General features: G+C 31.4%; 1 protein-coding gene across 3 annotated transcripts; it reads left to right on the forward strand.

Annotated features, from left to right (window-relative positions):
* The first annotated feature begins 8876 nt into the window (after nt 1–8876).
* Nucleotides 8877–18567, forward strand: LOC131616262 (mixed-amyrin synthase-like). Of its 3 annotated transcripts, XM_058887540.1 has the most exons (16): nt 8881–9226; nt 10478–10663; nt 13320–13409; nt 14281–14478; nt 14569–14653; nt 14796–14962; nt 15140–15331; nt 15413–15526; nt 15627–15746; nt 16232–16354; nt 16447–16545; nt 16801–16857; nt 17011–17379; nt 17703–17783; nt 17883–17966; nt 18293–18565. In XM_058887540.1, exons 1-16 carry the CDS (start codon nt 9026–9028, stop codon nt 18413–18415), a joined length of 2289 nt encoding a protein of 762 aa, XP_058743523.1. In that variant the 5' UTR covers nt 8881–9025; the 3' UTR covers nt 18416–18565. The 3 variants fall into 3 exon arrangements, with proteins under 3 accessions (XP_058743524.1, XP_058743523.1, XP_058743525.1); XM_058887541.1 differs by lacking the exon at nt 10478–10663 and having other exon boundaries at nt 8877–9226; nt 18293–18567; XM_058887542.1 differs by lacking the exon at nt 8881–9226 and having other exon boundaries at nt 10590–10663; nt 13342–13409; nt 18293–18566.
* Nucleotides 18568–20036: the final 1469 nt, after the last annotated feature.

Below are 20036 nucleotides of genomic sequence, written 5' to 3' on the forward strand. Positions count from 1 at the left end.
CACATGAGTGTTATGACTTACAAATAAATTCATCCAATCCTTAAAACACTAAGTTAGACACCAATCTTAAATTTTACTCTCTCCGTCCCAAAATAAGTGTCATAGTTGACACTTTCACACAAATTAAGAAAATGTAATAAATGAAAGAGAGATAATGACAATTTTACTAAATTATCCTTATTTGTTATTGGTGTATTCTTATCATCATTAATGTAATGTGAGAGAAATAGTCAATGAAGAGGATTAATTAGAGGGTACAATTGGAAGATAAAAGCTAAAATTGTATTGGGAACTAAAAGTGACACTTATTTTGGGACAAATAATTTTTACAAATGTGACATTTATTTTGGGACAGAGGGAGTAACTTATTTGAGACCCCACATTCAAACATTAATTTGTTGATGTCTTGAGGATTCCTGCTAAACGTTAAAAGAAAGTGTTCCAACCTGTTTTAGAGGAGGGCTGGAGTTTATTGGGGCTTAATTTTCCATTTTCCTGGACGGTGCTCCTCTCCCTCGTCTTCCTTGTCACCACAATTTTATTCCCATTTTACCTGAGTTTTTCCATTTACTAGACAATAAGAAAATGGCCCGTGTGTTCAGAGAAATTCAAAGATTAGGGTGCACTTTTGTTCTTAGTGACGAGCTTGAGATTAAGAGGTTATTGTGCCTAGAATCTAGAGATAGACAGTTAAGGTCTGCTAGGCTTTATAGGAGTTGTTTCCATTGTTGATTGAGTCTTTTAATGTTCGGGGGTTGGGTAGCAGGACTAAAAGAATAAGGTTAGAGAGCTCACCCTTTCTAAATCTCTTGAATTCCTTGCAATTCAGGAGACTAAGCTATCTGAGATCTCTATCTCTTTGGTTCATTCTCTTTGGGGGGAATCCCTGTTGTGCCTGGAATTTTTCTCCCTCTGCGGGTAATAATGGTGGTCTCCTCTCTATTTGGTGTAGCTCTAAAGGTTCTTGTTTGTTATCCTTTGGAGGCCTTGGGTACCTTGGGGTTTGTCTAGCGTGGGGGGCATCCAAGGCTAAGTGTGTCGTGATCAATATTTACTCCAAGTGCATCCCCCAAAGAGAAGAGGACTCTATGGAGAGATCTTCTCTTGAGGAGGACCTTTGTTGTTGGTTATGTTTGGTGTGTTGTAGGTGATTTTAATTATGTTTGCTCTCCTTCTAAGAGGGTGGGTGGTGAGGCCTTTGAGCGCCAGGGAAGTGTTTAGCTTATTGCTGATTTTTCTAACTTTACCTCTCAGATAGAGTTATGGGATCTTCCTTTGTTGGGTAGGAGTTTCAGTTGGTTCAAGCCTAAGGGTAATATTGCTTGCCGCCTTGATGGAATCCTTATTTCTAAGGGGGTGGTGGGAGTTGTGGAAGACTGTGTCTCAGTGGGCCTTGCCTAGAGATGTGTTTGATCAATGTCCTATCATCCTTAGGAACGCCAATCAACCATGTGGTCCTAAATCTTTTAGGTTCAATACTTATTGGCTTTCTCATCCTCATATATCTGAAGTGGCCGTTGGTAGTTAGGTTACCTCTCTATCCTTTGGCTGGAAAGCTTATTTCCTCAAAGAAAATCTCAAACCCTCAAAGGGGCTCTAAAAGCTTAGAATCATCTTGTGTTTGGTAATTTGGAATCTCAGATCGAGTCTATCAAGGAGGTGGTCACTTACCTTGACTTGAGAGTTCAACAAGGTCTTATTTTTTTGGAGGAACTTGAGTCTAGGAGTAAGGATTCTTTGGAGCTCTAGGATCTCTTGAGGGTTAGAGAATCTCATATTTTTTAGAGGTCTAGAGCTAGGTGGCTCAAAGAGAGTGATACTTATACGAGCCTTTTCCATGCATGTGTTAAGATTAGGAGTAGGAGGAATATTATTATTTATCTTAAGGTTAGGGATGTTTGGCTCAAAGAGGTCTTTGAGGTTCTCCAGGCTATTGTTGATAACTTCTCTAGTCACTTTCGAGAACCCTATTTTAACTGTCCCAGGTTAGGTGGGGTCTTCCTTTCAGATGAGTATAATGCTATCCTTAATACACATTTCCTCTTATCTAAAATTGATCGAGTAGTTTCCTATTGCGATGACAATGAGAGCACTAGTCCTAATGGTTTTAACCTTTCCTTATTTAAGAGGTTTTGGTCGCTCTTAAGAGATGACTTTAGAGTTATGTTTCAGCAGTTTCATCAGTTCCTTACTCTCCCTCATAGTTTTACCTCTTTCTTTGTCACTCTGATCCCTAAGGTTATTTTCCTTTCTCATTTAGGGGAATGCAGACCCATTTCTCTAGTTGGGTCTATCTACAAGATCCTTGCTAAAGTCTTAGTTTGTAAGCTCTCTTGTGTTATGGGAAAGCTTATCTCAGCCAACCAATATGCTTTCCTTAAAGGTAGATTCTTAGTGAATGAGGTGGTTGATGTGAATGAGATTTTGGATATTGTTAAGAGGATTAAGAAGGCATGTCTTATGTTTAAGGTTGATTTTGAGAAAGATTATGACTTTTTTATTTGGTCTTTTCTTGATTACATGCTTTGTAGATTTGGATTTAATGAGAAATGGAGGAGCTAGATGAGGGCTTATGTGTTTTCTAGTAATCTTGCAGTTTTGAAAAATGGTTGCCCGACCCAAGAGATTAATATTCAAAGGGGGTTGAATCAAGGAGACCCTCTAGCACCTTTCCTTTTTCTCCTTGTTGCTGAAGTTCTAAGTGGGTTGATCTCTAAGGTTGTTAGGTTGAATCTTTTATCTGGTGTTAGAATTGGGTCTTCGAACTTGGAGGTCTCCCATCTTTAGTATGCAGATGATACGATTATCCTAGCTAATTCTACTATAGATAACCTTTAGACTATCAAGGCTATTCTCCTTGGTTTTGACTTTGCCTTAGGTTTATGTGTGAATTTTTCCAAAAGCTCTCTTATTGGAGTGAATTATGACCAGGCCTTCTTAGACCTTGCTTTTGAGTTTATCCATTGTAACCAAGAGTCTCTTCCTTTTAAGTACTTTGGGATCCCAGTTGGAGCTGACCCCCGCTTAGTGTCTACGTGGGAACCTCTAATTAATATTATATCTAGTAGACTCCTTTCGTGGAAGTGTAGGTATGTTTCCATAGGTGGGAGAGTGATCCTTCTCAATTTCATTCTTAATGATATTCCTATCTTTTTCTTATCTTTTATAAAGATAACTTATGGTTTGGAAGAAGATAGTGAAGATCCAGAGGTGGTTTCTTTGAGGAGGAGGGAAAGGGGAGTCTAAAATTTCCTGGGTCAAATGGGCAGATGTCTGCAAGCCCAAAAAGTTTGGGGGTCTGGGGATGTGTGACCTTCAGTTGGTCAACTTAGTCCTTTTGGGCAAATGGAGTTGGCGCCTTATTTCTTAAGCTTTTAGTATTTGGTGTGATATTCTCATGGCCCAATATGGGGTAGCCACTACATCTTCTGTCGGGTGGGAGAGTTTCCTGCCTTAAAGTGGCCTCGTCTTGGTGGAGAGGGGTTTCTCTTCTTCGTGGTAAGGCTAGTGATACTTCTGATTGGTTCATAGATGGTGTCTTCCTGAAAGTAGGATCTGACATCCTTACCTCTTTTTGGGATGACCCTTGGGTTGAGAATATTCTTCTTCGGCTCAGATTCCCTAGATTGTTTTGCATCTCAGATCAAGTCTCTAAAACTATCGGGGAGGTTGGTAAGTGGGCAGACGATTATTGGAGTTGGGATTTTAGGTGGCAGAGACCTTTTCGTTTTGTTTATGATGAGGAACTTTTAGTGATCTTGAGTCTGTGATAAGTGGTTTCAGACCGCCATTGGAGAGTGATGTGTGAAGGTGGCGTGATTCGTGTGATGGTGATTATTCAGTGTCTTTTACTTACTCTAGTTTTTTCTCTCTAGATGTGTTGGGATCTTAAATTGTTATTTTCACTAAATCATGCGCCGTTAAGAGGAAAGAGAAATCGTTAATCAAATTTTAGAAATATTTTTAATCTCAATCATTAAATATAAATTCAATGATTGTTATTAAATTTTCACATTCTCATATAACATACTCATTCTCATTTGATATGTTCCCTGTATATATGAGATGTATCAAGTAGAAGGATTTTTTAAATAAGAGATAAGCGAATTAAATCTTGACCATTGGATGTGATAAATGATTTTCATGAAGTCACATTCAAACAATGACAATAGATATTCATCGAGATCATTTATCACATCCAATGGTCAAGATTTAATCCTTTTATCTCTTGTTTAAAAAGTGTTTCTACTTGATACATCCCCTATATATATGTAAGAATCAAATGAGTAAGTTATATGAGAATGTGAGAATTTTAAAACAATCATTAGATTTATTTTTCATGGTTGAGATTAAAAGATATTTTTAAAATTTTAATAATGATTTCTCTTTTTTCTTAATGACACATGATTTTGTGAAAACAACATTTTAATCTCAACATTTCCTTTTTAAATCTGATGATTCTTATTCATTCTCATATAATTTATACGTTCTCAATAGATATGCCCCATACATATACATATATATATATATATATATATATATATATATATATATATATTTCAACTAAATTAGTTAACAAGCCAGTTGAATCTAACGAGTTGATCCTAGTTGTTTATGAATTTTAAATGAGTCGAGTTTGACCTTAAAAAAAATTCGTGTCAAATTCGAATCTAGTTTTGAACTGAATAATTTTTTGTCATGTCGAGCTAATTAAGCTTAGACGAGTTCGACTCGACTCGATTCATTTCTAACTCTAACTATTTCTTAAGAATTTTAAAATATTTTTTTAAATATAAAATCTAAATTTTACTGAATATTATAGATAATTTTTTCACTATATCACCAAAATTTCTATATCCACCACTATTTATAAGTGATTAATTTAGTGAAGAAAATTAAAAAAAAAAAGGTGTATATTAAATACTTTTCTTAAATTTAATAACAAATAGAGAGTTTAAAATCAAAACTAATTAAATTCTTTTTGTAAATATTCAAATAAGAGATGAAGGAGAGATTTAATCTGTGGTGAAACTCATAAAAGCTTATACTGACCGATTTAAATAAGTCTAAAGTTGGCCTGACCAAGTATTTCATAGTAGCTTACTACTATCCTTATCCTTATTGAGATGCAGATGCGTTGGTGAGGAATTGATGTCTAAGAAGAACGTGAAAATGACTCATGCATAAACGTGGCATGGATTCCATGACACTTATCTTCATGCAACTCTTCAGGGTTTATCATGATAACCCTCCAACTTTAAGAACCATGTGAATTTTGATCGGTTTCTGTCAACTATCACTATCTTCTGCATGTAATGAGTACCATACCATTTTTCTTTCTTAATTAACCGCTTCCAAGGTATGAAGGAGATGCAGAATTAGATTCCTGTGTAAACCACCGACCTGTATCTTGAAATCGGATGAGTGTGACAATTTAATACTCAGAATATATGTAGCATCAGATTGTTTCACATATCTGTCAAAATACTCACCTTTTGGCTTTTTTGAATGGTTGTGAGATAGGCACATAATATAGAAGAAATGTGTATTTGAATAATTTTGTGTCATAAACCACATGCTCTACGTGTCAGTACACATTTTAATTGAATGCTTGTTACTACTTTGGTTTTGGTTTTTATAATTTTAAAAACTCCAAACTGAAATTGGTTAGGGTCTTTCAAAACATAAAGATACAACCACTCTCTGAATATAGTCTTAAATAATTTAGTATCTTTCCTTTCATTTCTAGACTTTCTCCTATGTATGGTTTCATAACTTCATTGTCACTTCACTACATGTAATTGTTAGAGTAGTGGGTGATTGTGGTCAGAATAGTAGTTCAAGTAATGATTGATGATCATTATATTTTTTAATTTTTTTTTAATGATTATTACTGATGATGTTTTAGATTTTAAAATAAAAATAGAAGTTATAAAATATAATTTTTTTTTTTTTTGCATGTGTGGCCGAGTAGTGAAAGTTTGGTTTTAGAGAGTGTATCTCTTCTCATTGTCTCATATTCGAATCCAATTTTTTTTTTCCACCTTTATGTCATTTTGGACACTTTCAAAACTATATATTAAAATATTATAGCATATCTAAAATATAATTAATTTTTGAATGATATATATTTTAACTAATATTTGACTAGGTCTATTGTATCATCATCTTCGGAATTGAGGTCTTTAATTTATAAATATTAAATTCAACTATGCTATCACCCTAACCATGACTGAGTTAGTTAGTTATACCTAACCATTCTAGGTACCCTCATAATATAGTCAACAACTTTAAACAGAGCATGTACTAATTCACAAATATATATTACTGTTTTTGTACAAGCAAACAAAAATGTAAGTTTTGTTACCTATTCTTATTCTACATTCTGAACCATCAAAACAATTTTTAGATTGTAGAATCTGAATTACTCCAATAAAATAATTGATAGTGAATACTTGATTTTGTATACCACAAACGACATGCACTCAAATGGATAACTTTGCATTATAGAAGAAGAGACATACTTAGATGAATTTCTTCAAAGTTTTCGCTACCATTGTAGATTCCCAACCTTTTCTAGCGATTGTGAATTTTATCCAAACAAATGGATTTATCGTGCTACCAATTCTTCGCAATTAAATATGCACACAATAATTTATATGTTGTCTTAATTAAGCAATCACATTTGAATTTATATATATTACATCCCTCAACTTGACCTTCTTCACCAGCTATTAAATGAAAAATGTACCTTGACTAATTGGTATGGTTTCAGTCGTAGTCGCAGCGATCGTGCCTTCTCTTATTGGAAGAGGAATTTATTCTGCTTTGTTGCTGGGAGGGTTAACCATTTTTCTATTATATTTTCTTTTTGGTATTGGTTCGTTGGTGTTGGCTAATTTTCCACTCCTCAGTCTCATACAACAATGTACAAACAAAATAATATTAAAATAAACGAAAAGAACACAAATGAATTTGTGACTCAAAAATTAGACACAGTTCCATTGGGCGTGCCAATTTGTTTACCCTAAGATTTGGTAAACAAGCGACAGTCTTCCAAAAACAACTAAGTTCTGGTTACTCGAATGATCGACTAGATTGATCCTAGGACATGTGTTTAGTTTCGAGATTGTGACATTTGTTTGGTATACATTCTTTCGATTGTTGTGATTCATTTATAAGTAAAAGAAATGTTTAAAGAAATGAAATAAAAGACAGAAACGTAAAGACTTTGACTCGAAGGTAAAGAAACTTAAAAGACTTTAGTAAAGATAACAAACTAGTAAAAACTGGTAATTAAAGTAAATTGTGGTGTATCATATCTCATAAACACGTTTCTCGATATATAATGGTACTTTGAGTATGATTGAGTGTTTGTATAGAATTGAACACACTAAATCCTAACACTAAGATTCTAATTTATACTAATTCGACCATAACAGTCTTTTCCTAACAGAATGCCACATTCGTTGCTTGCATGCTACTCAATCTCTTTTTTTTAATAAGCAATTGATTGATTGATTGAAAAGCTCGCACTAGGGGTGCAACCCTTACAAAAAAACAAGGCACTATGATATACGATATTCGATGCTACTCAATCTCTAAGGCCTCCACATGTCCTTTTTTGATAAGAACAATTATTTGAATTCGAATTTTCTTCCTTTCGAGGCGCCAAACTATCCAACGCAACCGTCGAAGCTATCCTTCTTGAATACTCCAAAAATATTCTAAGTCCTTGTCTGTGTTTCGAGAATAATTCTATTCGGTAACATTTAACAAGATAAAAACTCTTCATAAGCTTGATATTTCGAACAACATTTATAAGCTTGTTTAGAACCTTCCTTCGAAATTACTTCTCTTTCCACCAATCTTCATTTCACCTTAATACTTTCTTAATCATCGAAATTCCCAGCTAACAACATGTTATTCATGGGTTGAGGTTTTGATCCCTCTTTATTCCCTTTTAGGCTAATTTTTTTATGGTCATCAATGTCGCCCCTGCCCAGATTATCCCCTACGTATATGGAATGTTAAAGGACTTTTAGATAATCTACAGTAACTTAGGTACCCCTCCCACCATTTTGATGTTTCTCTCCTTTTACAGCGTGTAGATTCTTTCTATTTGCAGATGAATAACTCTATGTGATTTGTCAGGCAGATATCTATTGGACCCTTATATGAGTCCCTATGAGAATTCAAAAGATTAATTCGTGCGGGTGACAGGGGTAGAGGCGACGCCTCCCTGGTGACCATCGAAGCGATAGACACCCCTAACTTTCTTTTGTCGTGGATGCAAGATCCACAATTTATCAACAAGTTAGATATAAACGTCATTTCTCCCATCGAGAAAGAGAAATAAAATTGAAAGTAAAATCATATTTAAATTTAAAATTTTCAAATGATAACTTTAAATATAAAAAAAATCTATTTTAATATAATTGAACATATCAAAATTAATTCAACATGTTTAAAATTATTTCTTCAAAACTGGAAAAAAAATCTTAATCACATAATGACAAATTCACACTTATTAATGAAATATATAAATAAAATAGAGAAAATATGTTTTTTTAAATATCTTTATATATGTTTGGGTTTCATTTTTATTATTATGAATATAAATATGACAAAATATATTAAATTGTGAGTGATTGAAAGAATATATTAATGAAGAGATATAATTCAAAATAATAGTTAATACTATATTCTTCAAAATTTAAAACTAAGAAAATAAATCAATACAAATTGATATATTTATTTAGTTTAAAATTTGGTCCAAATACATTGATAAAACATTCATTTATACTTGAGACAGAAAAATATTATAAACTGAAAGAGGTGAATAACTTTGACAGAATTATCTTTTACAACTTTATTGGTAATTTTAGGGAGGAGAGATGAACAGTTTCTTGAGACTCATTATATATACACGTATTGTGTGGTTCAGCTTACACGCACAAATCTCATAGTTTGCTAAAATATATTATATCCTGAAACTTGCACTATATATTATATTCCAGTGAAGATGTGGAGGCTAAAGATAGCAGATGGTGGAAATGACCCACACATATTCAGCACAAATAACTTTGTAGGAAGACAGACATGGGAGTTTGATCCAAATGCCGGTACTTCTGAGGAGAGAGCTCAAGTTGAAGAAGCTCGTCAACATTTCTATGATAACCGTTTCAAGGTCAAGGCCTGCAGTGACCTTCTTTGGCGTTTTCAGGTATGTTTTTCTTTGTCCATTTTTAATTCAAATTCAACATGGAGCTGGAACAATTTCAATTATTACTTTCTTATCATTCCTTAACATGGGACCAAAAATATTTGGACTAATGTCGTTTTGGACCGTGTGCAAAACGACATTAAGCACGGAATCTCACACTTTTTCATAATTAAACTATCGGAAAAAAGCTCTGTACAAATGAAATTAACATCGGTTTCTTATCCAGGATCTCTTACAAGTTTGAGAGCTTCATCTTACAAACATACATCCACATTCTTATAGATGTTTATCAAATTTTGAAAAGATGTTACTGCTGGAAATTTATCAAAAACACCTGAAAACGATTTGTCCTTGATTGTTTGGATTGGTTTTCAATTTTAATATTGAAAATCAACTTAAATATTGAATTCACATTACACGTGTATTTTTTTTTTCAATAAATAAATGATATACAAGAAATCGCATTAGAGTACAATTCTTACAACACAAAGACTCTAATTAGAGTTGAAACATTACATGTGTATTTATGTACTATCATTACCTAAAAATATTCACACATTTAAACTGATTTAAATTAACATCATAAATGTATTTAAAGAAATTTAAAATCACTCTACATTGAGTATAAATAGATGTATTTAATTTTTTTTAAAAGCAATGGATTACAAATTCATATTTCAAAATTTAATCATGGTAATTTTTAATAATTTATTTTTATTTTTAAGATATATTGATTTAATCTATTAGTAATTGGTTTTTAATAATACCTATTAGGTTAATTTAATATATGTTCTTATTATGTGATTCAAATATAATCAATTATTATTGTTTTTAGTAAAATATTAAAATGTATGAATGTATACTATAAAATGTTAAAATGTATGAATATAACCACTCACTCACCGAAACATTTTTTAGCAAAATATTAAAATGTATGAATGTAAACTATAAATTTGTAATCGATGTGTATGATCATCAAAATAAATTAAGAGTCAATGGACATGTTTTAATTTATAATATGTATGTCTATAAATTTATGGCTATCAATCATAATAACAACTATAAGAAAAGCTACTAAAAATTTTCAAAATTAAAAATTTGAATAAAAATATAATTTGGAATATAATATTATAGCAAACGTTGATTTAAGTATTCAACCACACTTAATAGAATAAAACTTAATTGTTGTTTAATGTTATTCATAAATTTATATAACATAGTTTTCATGTTTTTTTTTTAATATATATGGAGATTCTGAGAGAAAATCACTTTAAACAAACAATAGCAAGTGTAAAAATCAAAGATGGAGAGGAGATATCAGAAGAAAAAGTCACAATTACTTTAAAAAGAGCTGTTCATCATCTCTCTGCACTTCAGTCAAGCGATGGTCATTGGCCTGCTCTAAATGCGGGTCCTTTATTTTATTTTCCTCCATTGGTTAGTGTTTTTACCTCACTATGGTACTCCTTTTTTTAATGTTGTTTTCTTTATTTATTTTTATTTTTAATGTAACACTAATCATTATTTTTTCAGGTGTTATTTTTTTTATTTTTTATTTTTGTAAGCAAGATATATTGATAGGGAGAACTAAGGGTTCTCCAACCCGAATATACAAGAGAACGGGAAAATCCGCACAAAAAAGAGAAAATTACAGCCAAATAAACTTATGAGAGAAAAAGAAGCGGATATTTTAAAAACTCATAAAACGAATAGTTGGAGTAACTAATTTTCCCGCAAAAAGACCATTTCTAAACCATATGCTTAATGTTCCAAACCGCGTCGTTAAAATTCCAAACTTCCTCCCGGAAGCACACGCCATTACGCACCAACCATAACGTCCAAGTAGTAGCTAACCACACGACGTCCGCCTTACTATTCTTAACCATTTTATCCCGGAAGAAACAATGTCAATCCATAAAATTCGACAAACACCCCTCCTCCACATCCCCCACTTTACCCATCCAAAGAGCTATCTCATTCCAAATAGCCTTCACCACCCAACAACCAAAAAAAGAATGGTTTCTACTTTCTACTTCATATCCACAAAAACTACACTTTAAATTATCTAAAGGAAAATTTATACCTCTATACACCAAACGGTCCTTAGTCGGGATCCTATCAAGAAGAAGTCTCCATCCGAACGCCTTGATTTTGAAAGGCACCTCCGCCTTCCAAACTAGCCCATACGCCCCATCATACTTGTTAGGAGGCCCATCCGGAATGAAATCTTTTCCCAAAAAAGAGTAACAAGATGCCACCGAGAAAACTCCATCCGAATTTAAATTCCAAGAAACGTCATCTCTCCCTTCCCTCGCACCACCAAATTCGGCCAACACCGCCTTCAACCGAACTAAACCCTCCGTAACACCCCTCTCCGCCTCCAAATTCACGGGAATCTCGAAATCACCCCACCTCCATCTACCCTCTAACCAACCTCCCATAGACGCTACCGAAACCCCTTTCAAACAAGAGGCCTCATATAAATCCGGAAAAACTTCTCTCAAAATAAGACCTCTCCACCATTTAGCTTCCCAAAAAGGAATGTTATACCCATTATGCACAACACAATTACACCCTTCAACAATTGAATCCCTAAAAGATCTCCTCCCAATTTTCAAAAGATCCCTCCACCATAAAGAAGAAAAAGATGAAGTAGTTGAAAATAAGGAAACTTTTGAGTCAAACGTACCATACACCAAAGAAGATAAATCACCGTACCGAGACTTCAACACCCTTAGCCAAAGAGAATCATGCCCTTGTAGAATTCTCCACCGCCACTTTGTAAGAAGAGCATTATTAAAAACCGCAATGTTCTTTACCCCGATTCCCCCTTTTTCAAAAGGAAGAGCCACATTCCTCCAACTAACCCAATGAATCTTTCTCTTTTCCTCCACATCTCCCCATAAAAAGTTACTTTGAATCCTATTGACTTCTTTCACGACTTTCAAAGGCATCTTGTAAAACGACATCGTAAAAATAGCCAACGATGTGAGAATCTAGTGATTAGAATTAATACTATGTTCATTGATCGTAAAACATTATATTTCACTTTGACTTTATGATAATAAGAAACAGAATAATAGTTAATAAAAATAATTTAATAAAATATTGTTAAGTCAATTTAATTGGTATTTGTACAGAGACATCTAATTATATGAAAGCATGTTCGAACCCGTGACATTATATTTATTCATTTTTAACATTTGAAATTCTAATCACTAGATTATTTGACAAAAAAAATTTAAATAAAAATATCAAGACAATTTTATTACATATTTTAGTTTATGTATAAATTTTAGACAATTTTTCTTTTTATCATTAACTTTTTGAGTAGTTTTTATGTGACTATTATCATTTATTATTTATAATAATTTAATTAAATTAAGGAATATTCTAACTAAATTAAAGAATAAACTAACTAAATTAAGGATTTAATTGATATGCAGCGTCATATAATAATAGCCGTTAAATTTTATAAATGATTGACTTTTACTTTAATCACTTCTAAGATGACATCTATGAATGATTAATCTTTTAGATAAATGGAAGAATAATTTGATTTTATATTAAACATGTTTAATTCTTGCTTATGAATCTGATTGCCAAAAAGTGGTGTGAGTCTGACTCCTAGGAGAGTGTCAACTAGGTCTACGGACTATGCCTTCGATTTTTCACCTTTTACCTAAGGATTATTTTTGTCACTATACATATAACCCAAGAAAATGATGCTTATATCCTTAAGAAAATCAAATATGGGGTCATTAGTAAACTAAATAAGTTATTCTTTCATGAAATGTTCAACCTTCAATGCTAATGAACATAGAAATTCAAAGTTAAAAAACATTATGTCATTGTTTATGAAATTGAAAAAAAAAAAAAGAAGGATTACTAAGTAATTGAAATTCACAAATAATTTTTTTAAAACTTTCAATTTTTATTATATGCATGAAATTAAAATTATATAAGAGGTAGATTATTAAATAGTAGTAAAATAATGCATGTCGATGGCTTTATTTATACATTTTCTCTGCATATAAAATCCAATTCCAAGACAAACTAAGATTAACTTTTCCACTTACTTAAAATAATGCAGGTCTTTTGTATGTACGTTACAGGACATCTTGATTCGATGTTTCCTGAGGAGTACCGAAAAGAGATTCTTCGTTACATATATTATCATCAGGTAATGTTGACAATTCAACTTTCAAATAAGTATGGCTTGAGAATGCCTTCATATATAAATGGGAGACATCCCTTATCTTATATCAAGCTGATATTTTAGGATTAAATTAGACTTGGCCTAAATTTAAATTAAATTTTAAAATGGTATTAAATTTTCATTATGGACCACTTGAGCCACGTTGTAGATGTTCAGTTCAAAGCATTAGAGAATGTATGGATCAAAGTCTTAAATATGATGAGATATGGTATCAAAAGTGTGTTTAAAAGTGAGAGACATCTCTCACCTTACAAGTCGTTTCAACATGTTTATGTTAAGCTTAACCTTTTTTTTTTTTTTAATTTATGCACCAAACAAATAGTGCTAGAGAATAACGGGGTGTATTAAGAAAACTCAAACCCCACATCGAAAAGAGGTTAAGTGTAAATATAATGGCACCTCTTGTCTTACAATATAATTTTTAAGAATGTCTTAAGTCCATATAAAATCATTCAATGATATGAGGTTTTATCTAAGATTCGTTGGACCACATACTATTGACCATGCTTCAGATGTCAAGGCTTGCCCATGAGTCAGTGTGTTGAGACTCCCACATTGAATGTATCATGGCTTGAACGTGTATTTTTCGACGTGAGACATATCTCATTTTATAAGTCTATTTGTAGAGTCAATTAGGCTTAAACTAAATTCTAAGAGGTAAACTTGTTGTATTTCAATAAGTATTGAGTATGATGGAAAAAAAACATGAGAATTAAAATCTTTTCTCTTCTCTATATATTAATTAACTTGGTCATTTTGTTCAACTATGAACGATTTCAAGTGTATTCATGCAAAAAAACATTTAATGTGGGTCATGTTGCATTTTCATTTGAAGAATGAAGATGGAGGGTGGGGATTACATGTTGAGGGTCACAGTGTCATGTTTTGCACTGTACTCAATTACATATCTATTCGAATACTTGGAGAAGGTTCAAATGGGGGTAAAGAAAATGCTTGTGCTAGAGCAAGAAAATGGATTCATGATCATGGTGGTGTCACACATGTATCTTCATGGGGGAAATTTTGGCTTTCGGTAACGTTTTATCTAATATAAAATATGAGTATGCACAAAATAGTATACCTATATATACATTGCTTTTGATTCAATATTAAAACAATACAGATACTTGGTATCTTTGATTGGTGCGCAAGCAACCCAATACCACCTGAGTTTTGGATGCTCCCCTCATTTCTTCTTAATCACTCAGGTTTAATAATTAACTTACATTTAATTATATATATATATATATATATATATATATATATATATATATATATATATATTTATATAATGGATATAAAAATATATTAAATTGAATGCTAATTGTACCTCATTTTTATTTGACACAGCTAGAATGTTGTGTTATTGTCGATTGGTATACATGCCTATGTCTTATTTGTATGGAAAAAGATTTACGGGTTCAATCACACCACTCATCTTAAAGTTGAGAAAAGAACTTCTGCCTCAGCCTTATGAAAAAGTTAATTGGCAAAAAATACGTCATCTATGTGCAAAGGTGAGAGATATAATCTTTAATTAACCACAACGCATATCTATACATATTCTCTTTATAATGGGATTGATAATTTTACATTTCATATATTACATAAAAGAAGATATCTTTTGTAATTGGTTCAAGTATATCTTGTACTCCTGTTGTTATAAATCATTTGTTTGCTACTAAAAAATGCAGGAAGATCTTTACTATTCTCATCCTTTGATACAAGATCTAATATGGGATAGTTTATATATTTTCACGGAGCCACTTTTGACTCATTGGCCGTTAAACAAGTTGGTTAGAGAAAAAGCCCTCCAAACAATAATGAAACATATCCACTATGAAGATGAAAATAGTCGATACATAACTATTGGGTGTGTGGAAAAGGTAGTCATCATAACAATGAAAAATTTCTATATAATAAGGGTTTGATTTGCTCAAGTTAATGATATAAAAAATTCCTATTAGGTTTTGTGCATACTAGCTTGTTGGGTGGAGGATCCAAATGGAGATGCATTCAAGAAACATCTTGCTAGACTTCCAGATTATTTATGGGTTTCCGAAGATGGAATGACCATGCATGTATAAATTATACTACCTTAATTTGATGCAAATTAACTAATAGAATGTTATTACTATTATAACATCATTATGTATAAATGCACCTATTTTGATAATGCAGAGTTTTGGGAGCCAAACATGGGATGCTAGTTTCATCATTCAATCTTTACTTGCCACTGGTCTTATTGAGGATATTGGTCCAACACTTGCAAAAGGACATGAATTCATTAAGAAGTCCCAGGTGCTTTTAATTTTAATGATAAGAATATTCAGTTTCCTATTCATAAATTAATAAACAACTTTAATTAATATTTATTAAGTTTTAAAAATACTCGTCTAATTATCACCTATTATCCATGTACTATCTCTTTATTAATATGAGTGTAAAATAACTGATAATATAAATGTATAATTGGCATACAAATAGTTAGTGTAAACTTAAAAATTGAAAACATCATTAATAGATTTATTTCTCTTAAAAACTGACAATTAAAAAGGAACAAAATGAATATAAACTTTCCTATTTATTTTCGATTATACATCCATCAGCATTTAACTTGTAAGAATGAACATTATTTATTTTTGTATAAACTTACTTATCGTGTGCACACTCCTACACGTTAGAAAATTTGTATTATCTATAACTTGTACAAATATACTATTCTAAGTATACATGACACATTTGTAATCAAGTGTAAAGTTAGTGTTCATTAAACTATTGGACAGGTTAGGGAAAACCCTTCAGGAGATTTTAAGAGTATGTACCGACATATCTCTAAAGGGTCATGGACCTTCTCTGATCAAGATCATGGATGGCAAGTTTCTGATTGCACCGCAGAAGGTTTAAAGGTAACTAACTAACTATATATAAGAGTATTGTTTACTTTTATAGTCACAATCAAAATACAAATATTTGTTAATGAATTTTTTGCTTTTATTAGTGTTGTCTGTTTTTATCGATGTTTCCTTCGGAGATTGTGGGAGTAAAGATGGAACCTGAAATGCTATATGACTCAGTCAATATCTTATTATCACTTCAGGCAAGTGCTTTATATTATATCTTCATTCTTTTGTTTGTCTTTTTATTTTATTTTTTAAATTGATATTACTTTCTCTCAAATTTGGTTTTAGAGACACCTAACTTGATAAACTTGTATATATTTTTAAAAATTGCACCTCATCTTCTTTTAATCTAATGTCAACAAAAAGTCTTTGGTTACACTTAGAGCACTTTGATAATTAATTTTCAATGTTCTTGTGCAACATGATTTGTTTTTGATGCATTATTGTTACAGGGTAAAAATGGTGGTTTACCAGCTTGGGAGCCATCAGAAGCTGTAGAATGGTTGGAAGTATGTATTATGATATTAGTTAATGATCAAATAATTAAAATACTTGTTAAATCTTACATTAAATTTTTTATATGTGAATGAAGACCTTCATTTCAAAGTAAAATATACACCATATCAAATTACTAATTAATAAGAATTGTTTTCAATTTTCAGCTATTTAATCCAATAGAATTTCTTGAGGATGCTGTAGTTGAGCGTGAATATGTTGAATGTACTGCATCAACTATTCAGGCTTTAGTTTTGTTTAAAAAGTTATATCCCGAGCACAGAAAAGAAGAGGTAGAGAATTTTATCGCAAATGCAGTTCGATTCCTTGAAGGTAAACAAACAAGTGATGGTTCATGGTATGGGAATTGGGGAATTTGCTTCACCTATGGTTCTTGGTTTGCACTTAGCGGTCTAGTAGCTGCAGGAAAGACTTATGACAATTGTTTTGCCATTCGCAAAGCTGTTAATTTTTTGCTTTCAATACAAAGAGAGGATGGAGGGTGGGGGGAGAGTCATCTTTCCAGTTCAACAAAGGTTCGTCGTTGAATTATTATTATCTAGCAATTAATGAACTAAATGACATTCATAGAATATTTTCATAATGTTTGAAAAATATTTTAGAAATTTAGCACAAGTGGTAGATATTTGAGACCCTAATCATTTAGTTAGTAATTCGACCGATTACGACTATTGTGTGTGAAAAATATTCATCAAGAACTCAATGCCTTTAATAGAGATCTCATTCATCTAGATAAGTTAATATTTGCAATTAGATGAGGAAATATCTTAAGTTTTTTAAAAAATTATTCAAAAGATAAATACACACATAAATTATGATATGAGTGAAAACAATGCAGATATATACACCTCTTGAAAGAAGCCAATCAAATATTGTGCAAACATCATGGGCTATTATGGGTTTAATTCATGCAGGCCAGGTATCTTTGCTTTTACTATAAATTAAAATTCAAAATTCTTAGTTACTACTATAATTACTAATAAATCTTAAAACATGACTATTTTGTGTGTATGTACAGGTGGAGAGAGACCCTACTCCTCTTCATCGTGCTATAAAGTTGATCATAAATTTTCAACAAGAAGAGGGTGATTGGCCCCAACAGGTTCATCTAAATTATTTGGTTTTGATATTATGACTCTAACATATTTATGCTTAACTCACAATGGGAAAATTTTGATTGTGTTTTTTAGTTGTGCTAAGTGTAATGAAGTGAATGAGAATTTGAAAAATATGATGCAATAAAATCAATATACAAGGAACATATATTACCTTAAAAAATTATATTTATGGACTAATAAGAGTACAATAACGCTCAATTTTGTGATTGTAAATAAACATATAATTTTATAGTAAATAAAATAAATGTTACATATAATTAATTGTTATTTTTATATTGCTAATTAAATTTGTTTATATATGTCATATCAGGAACTTACAGGAGTATTCATGAAAAACTGCATGATGCATTATGCAATGTATAGAGATAATTTTCCAACATGGGCGTTAGCTGAATATCGTAGAAGGATTCAGTTGACTTCCACTGCAGTTTGAAATGAAGCACTAAGTTGAACACACAAAGGAAAAGCCATGACTATAAAGAATCAAGCAAAGACTATTCTACTTCAATTAAACTATATAAAAAAGAAAATACATCACTATGCTTTAGTGTTTAGTGTGTGTTTAGTTCTTCAAGAATTAAAATAAATTATGTAAAATTAATTTTAATCAAATATAAGTAAAATATAAAACAATTTATGTTTAAATATATTTATATAAACGCTAGTTGAATAATTAATAAAAAAAAGCTTAAAATGAATTTACTTAGAAACATTCATATATATATATATATATATATATATATATATATATATATATATATATATATATATATATATATATATATATATATATATATATATATATATATATATATATATATATATATATATATATGCCAAAATCAATTTAACACCCCTAATACACTTTTTCACACGCACAACACTCACAAAAAAATCACTAATTCTATAGATGATAAAAGAGTTTATTTGTCTCCATATCCATCACTTTATATGGATATACTTTTTAAGTAGTTTTTTTGGAAGCAATTACTAATAGTTTTCAATTTTTTTAAAGATTAATGGGCTACAGCTTTCTTTTTCTATATGTTATTGAGGATTATATAAGATAACCTTCATTCAATACTTGACAATACTAGACACCCCTATGTCATTTTATAATGTTAATAATGTTCATTTTATAAATTAGATATTTTAATATTTATAGTTTTTGAAATATTTACTCCCCAAAAGACTTTAAAAAACAAAAATTGTTGTAACTATGTTATTGAAAGATTTACTTGGATGGGGTGAAGAGTCATGGTCTTTGGTTTAGACGCGGTTAAATGGTGAAGTTTTTCACAACAATGATTTGTATTCTAAGCTGTTATATGACACAGTTTCAGAAGTTAGGAGTTCATTAAGAATCTCTAATTTGAGTGTTCAAGGGAATGCCAATTGGATGACATTTCCTAATATGGGTTATCCTATTGCTTTTAGATACATTGTGATATTGGACTTGTTGTCTCATAATATTAACATCACATTATTCTTATTTGTGTTATCCCCATCTAGGTTAGGAGTAGACATAAAATTATTGAATCTGGTTTTGTCAACAATAATCACTAGGTTTAGTTGAAGTTAAAGTCTGATTGTCCATTGTCTCTTGTCACTAGCCGTTGTTGAAATAACTGTAGTGAATGTGCAAGATAAAAGTAAAAAACATATGTATGAACTATAATTCATTGGGAAAACAAATTAGAAAGTCAAATTGATTGGGATAGTGTCGCCATTTTTGTATGGTTAGGATGGCACTAACACTTTTGTATGGTCTGAATTGCACTGACACTTTTGTACTGTTCATAATAATTTAAATCTTACATAAATACGCAACATATGTTAGTAATAAAAACACTCTAAAATGAATCAAAAAATTTGTTTACTTCAATGACTAAGGCCTCATATTTTGCTACAACTTCAACATCAGAATTAGCTTCATCATCAACATAGTTTGGACAACCATTAACATCATCCTCAACATGAGTTACTTCTTTTGAGTGCTCAACATAAGCATCCACCAATTCAAAACCCACCAATTCAAAACCCTTGATATCCTC

This window comes from Vicia villosa, linkage group LG7 (genome assembly GCF_029867415.1).
Source record: "Vicia villosa cultivar HV-30 ecotype Madison, WI linkage group LG7, Vvil1.0, whole genome shotgun sequence".
Taxonomy (NCBI): Eukaryota; Viridiplantae; Streptophyta; class Magnoliopsida; order Fabales; family Fabaceae; genus Vicia; species Vicia villosa.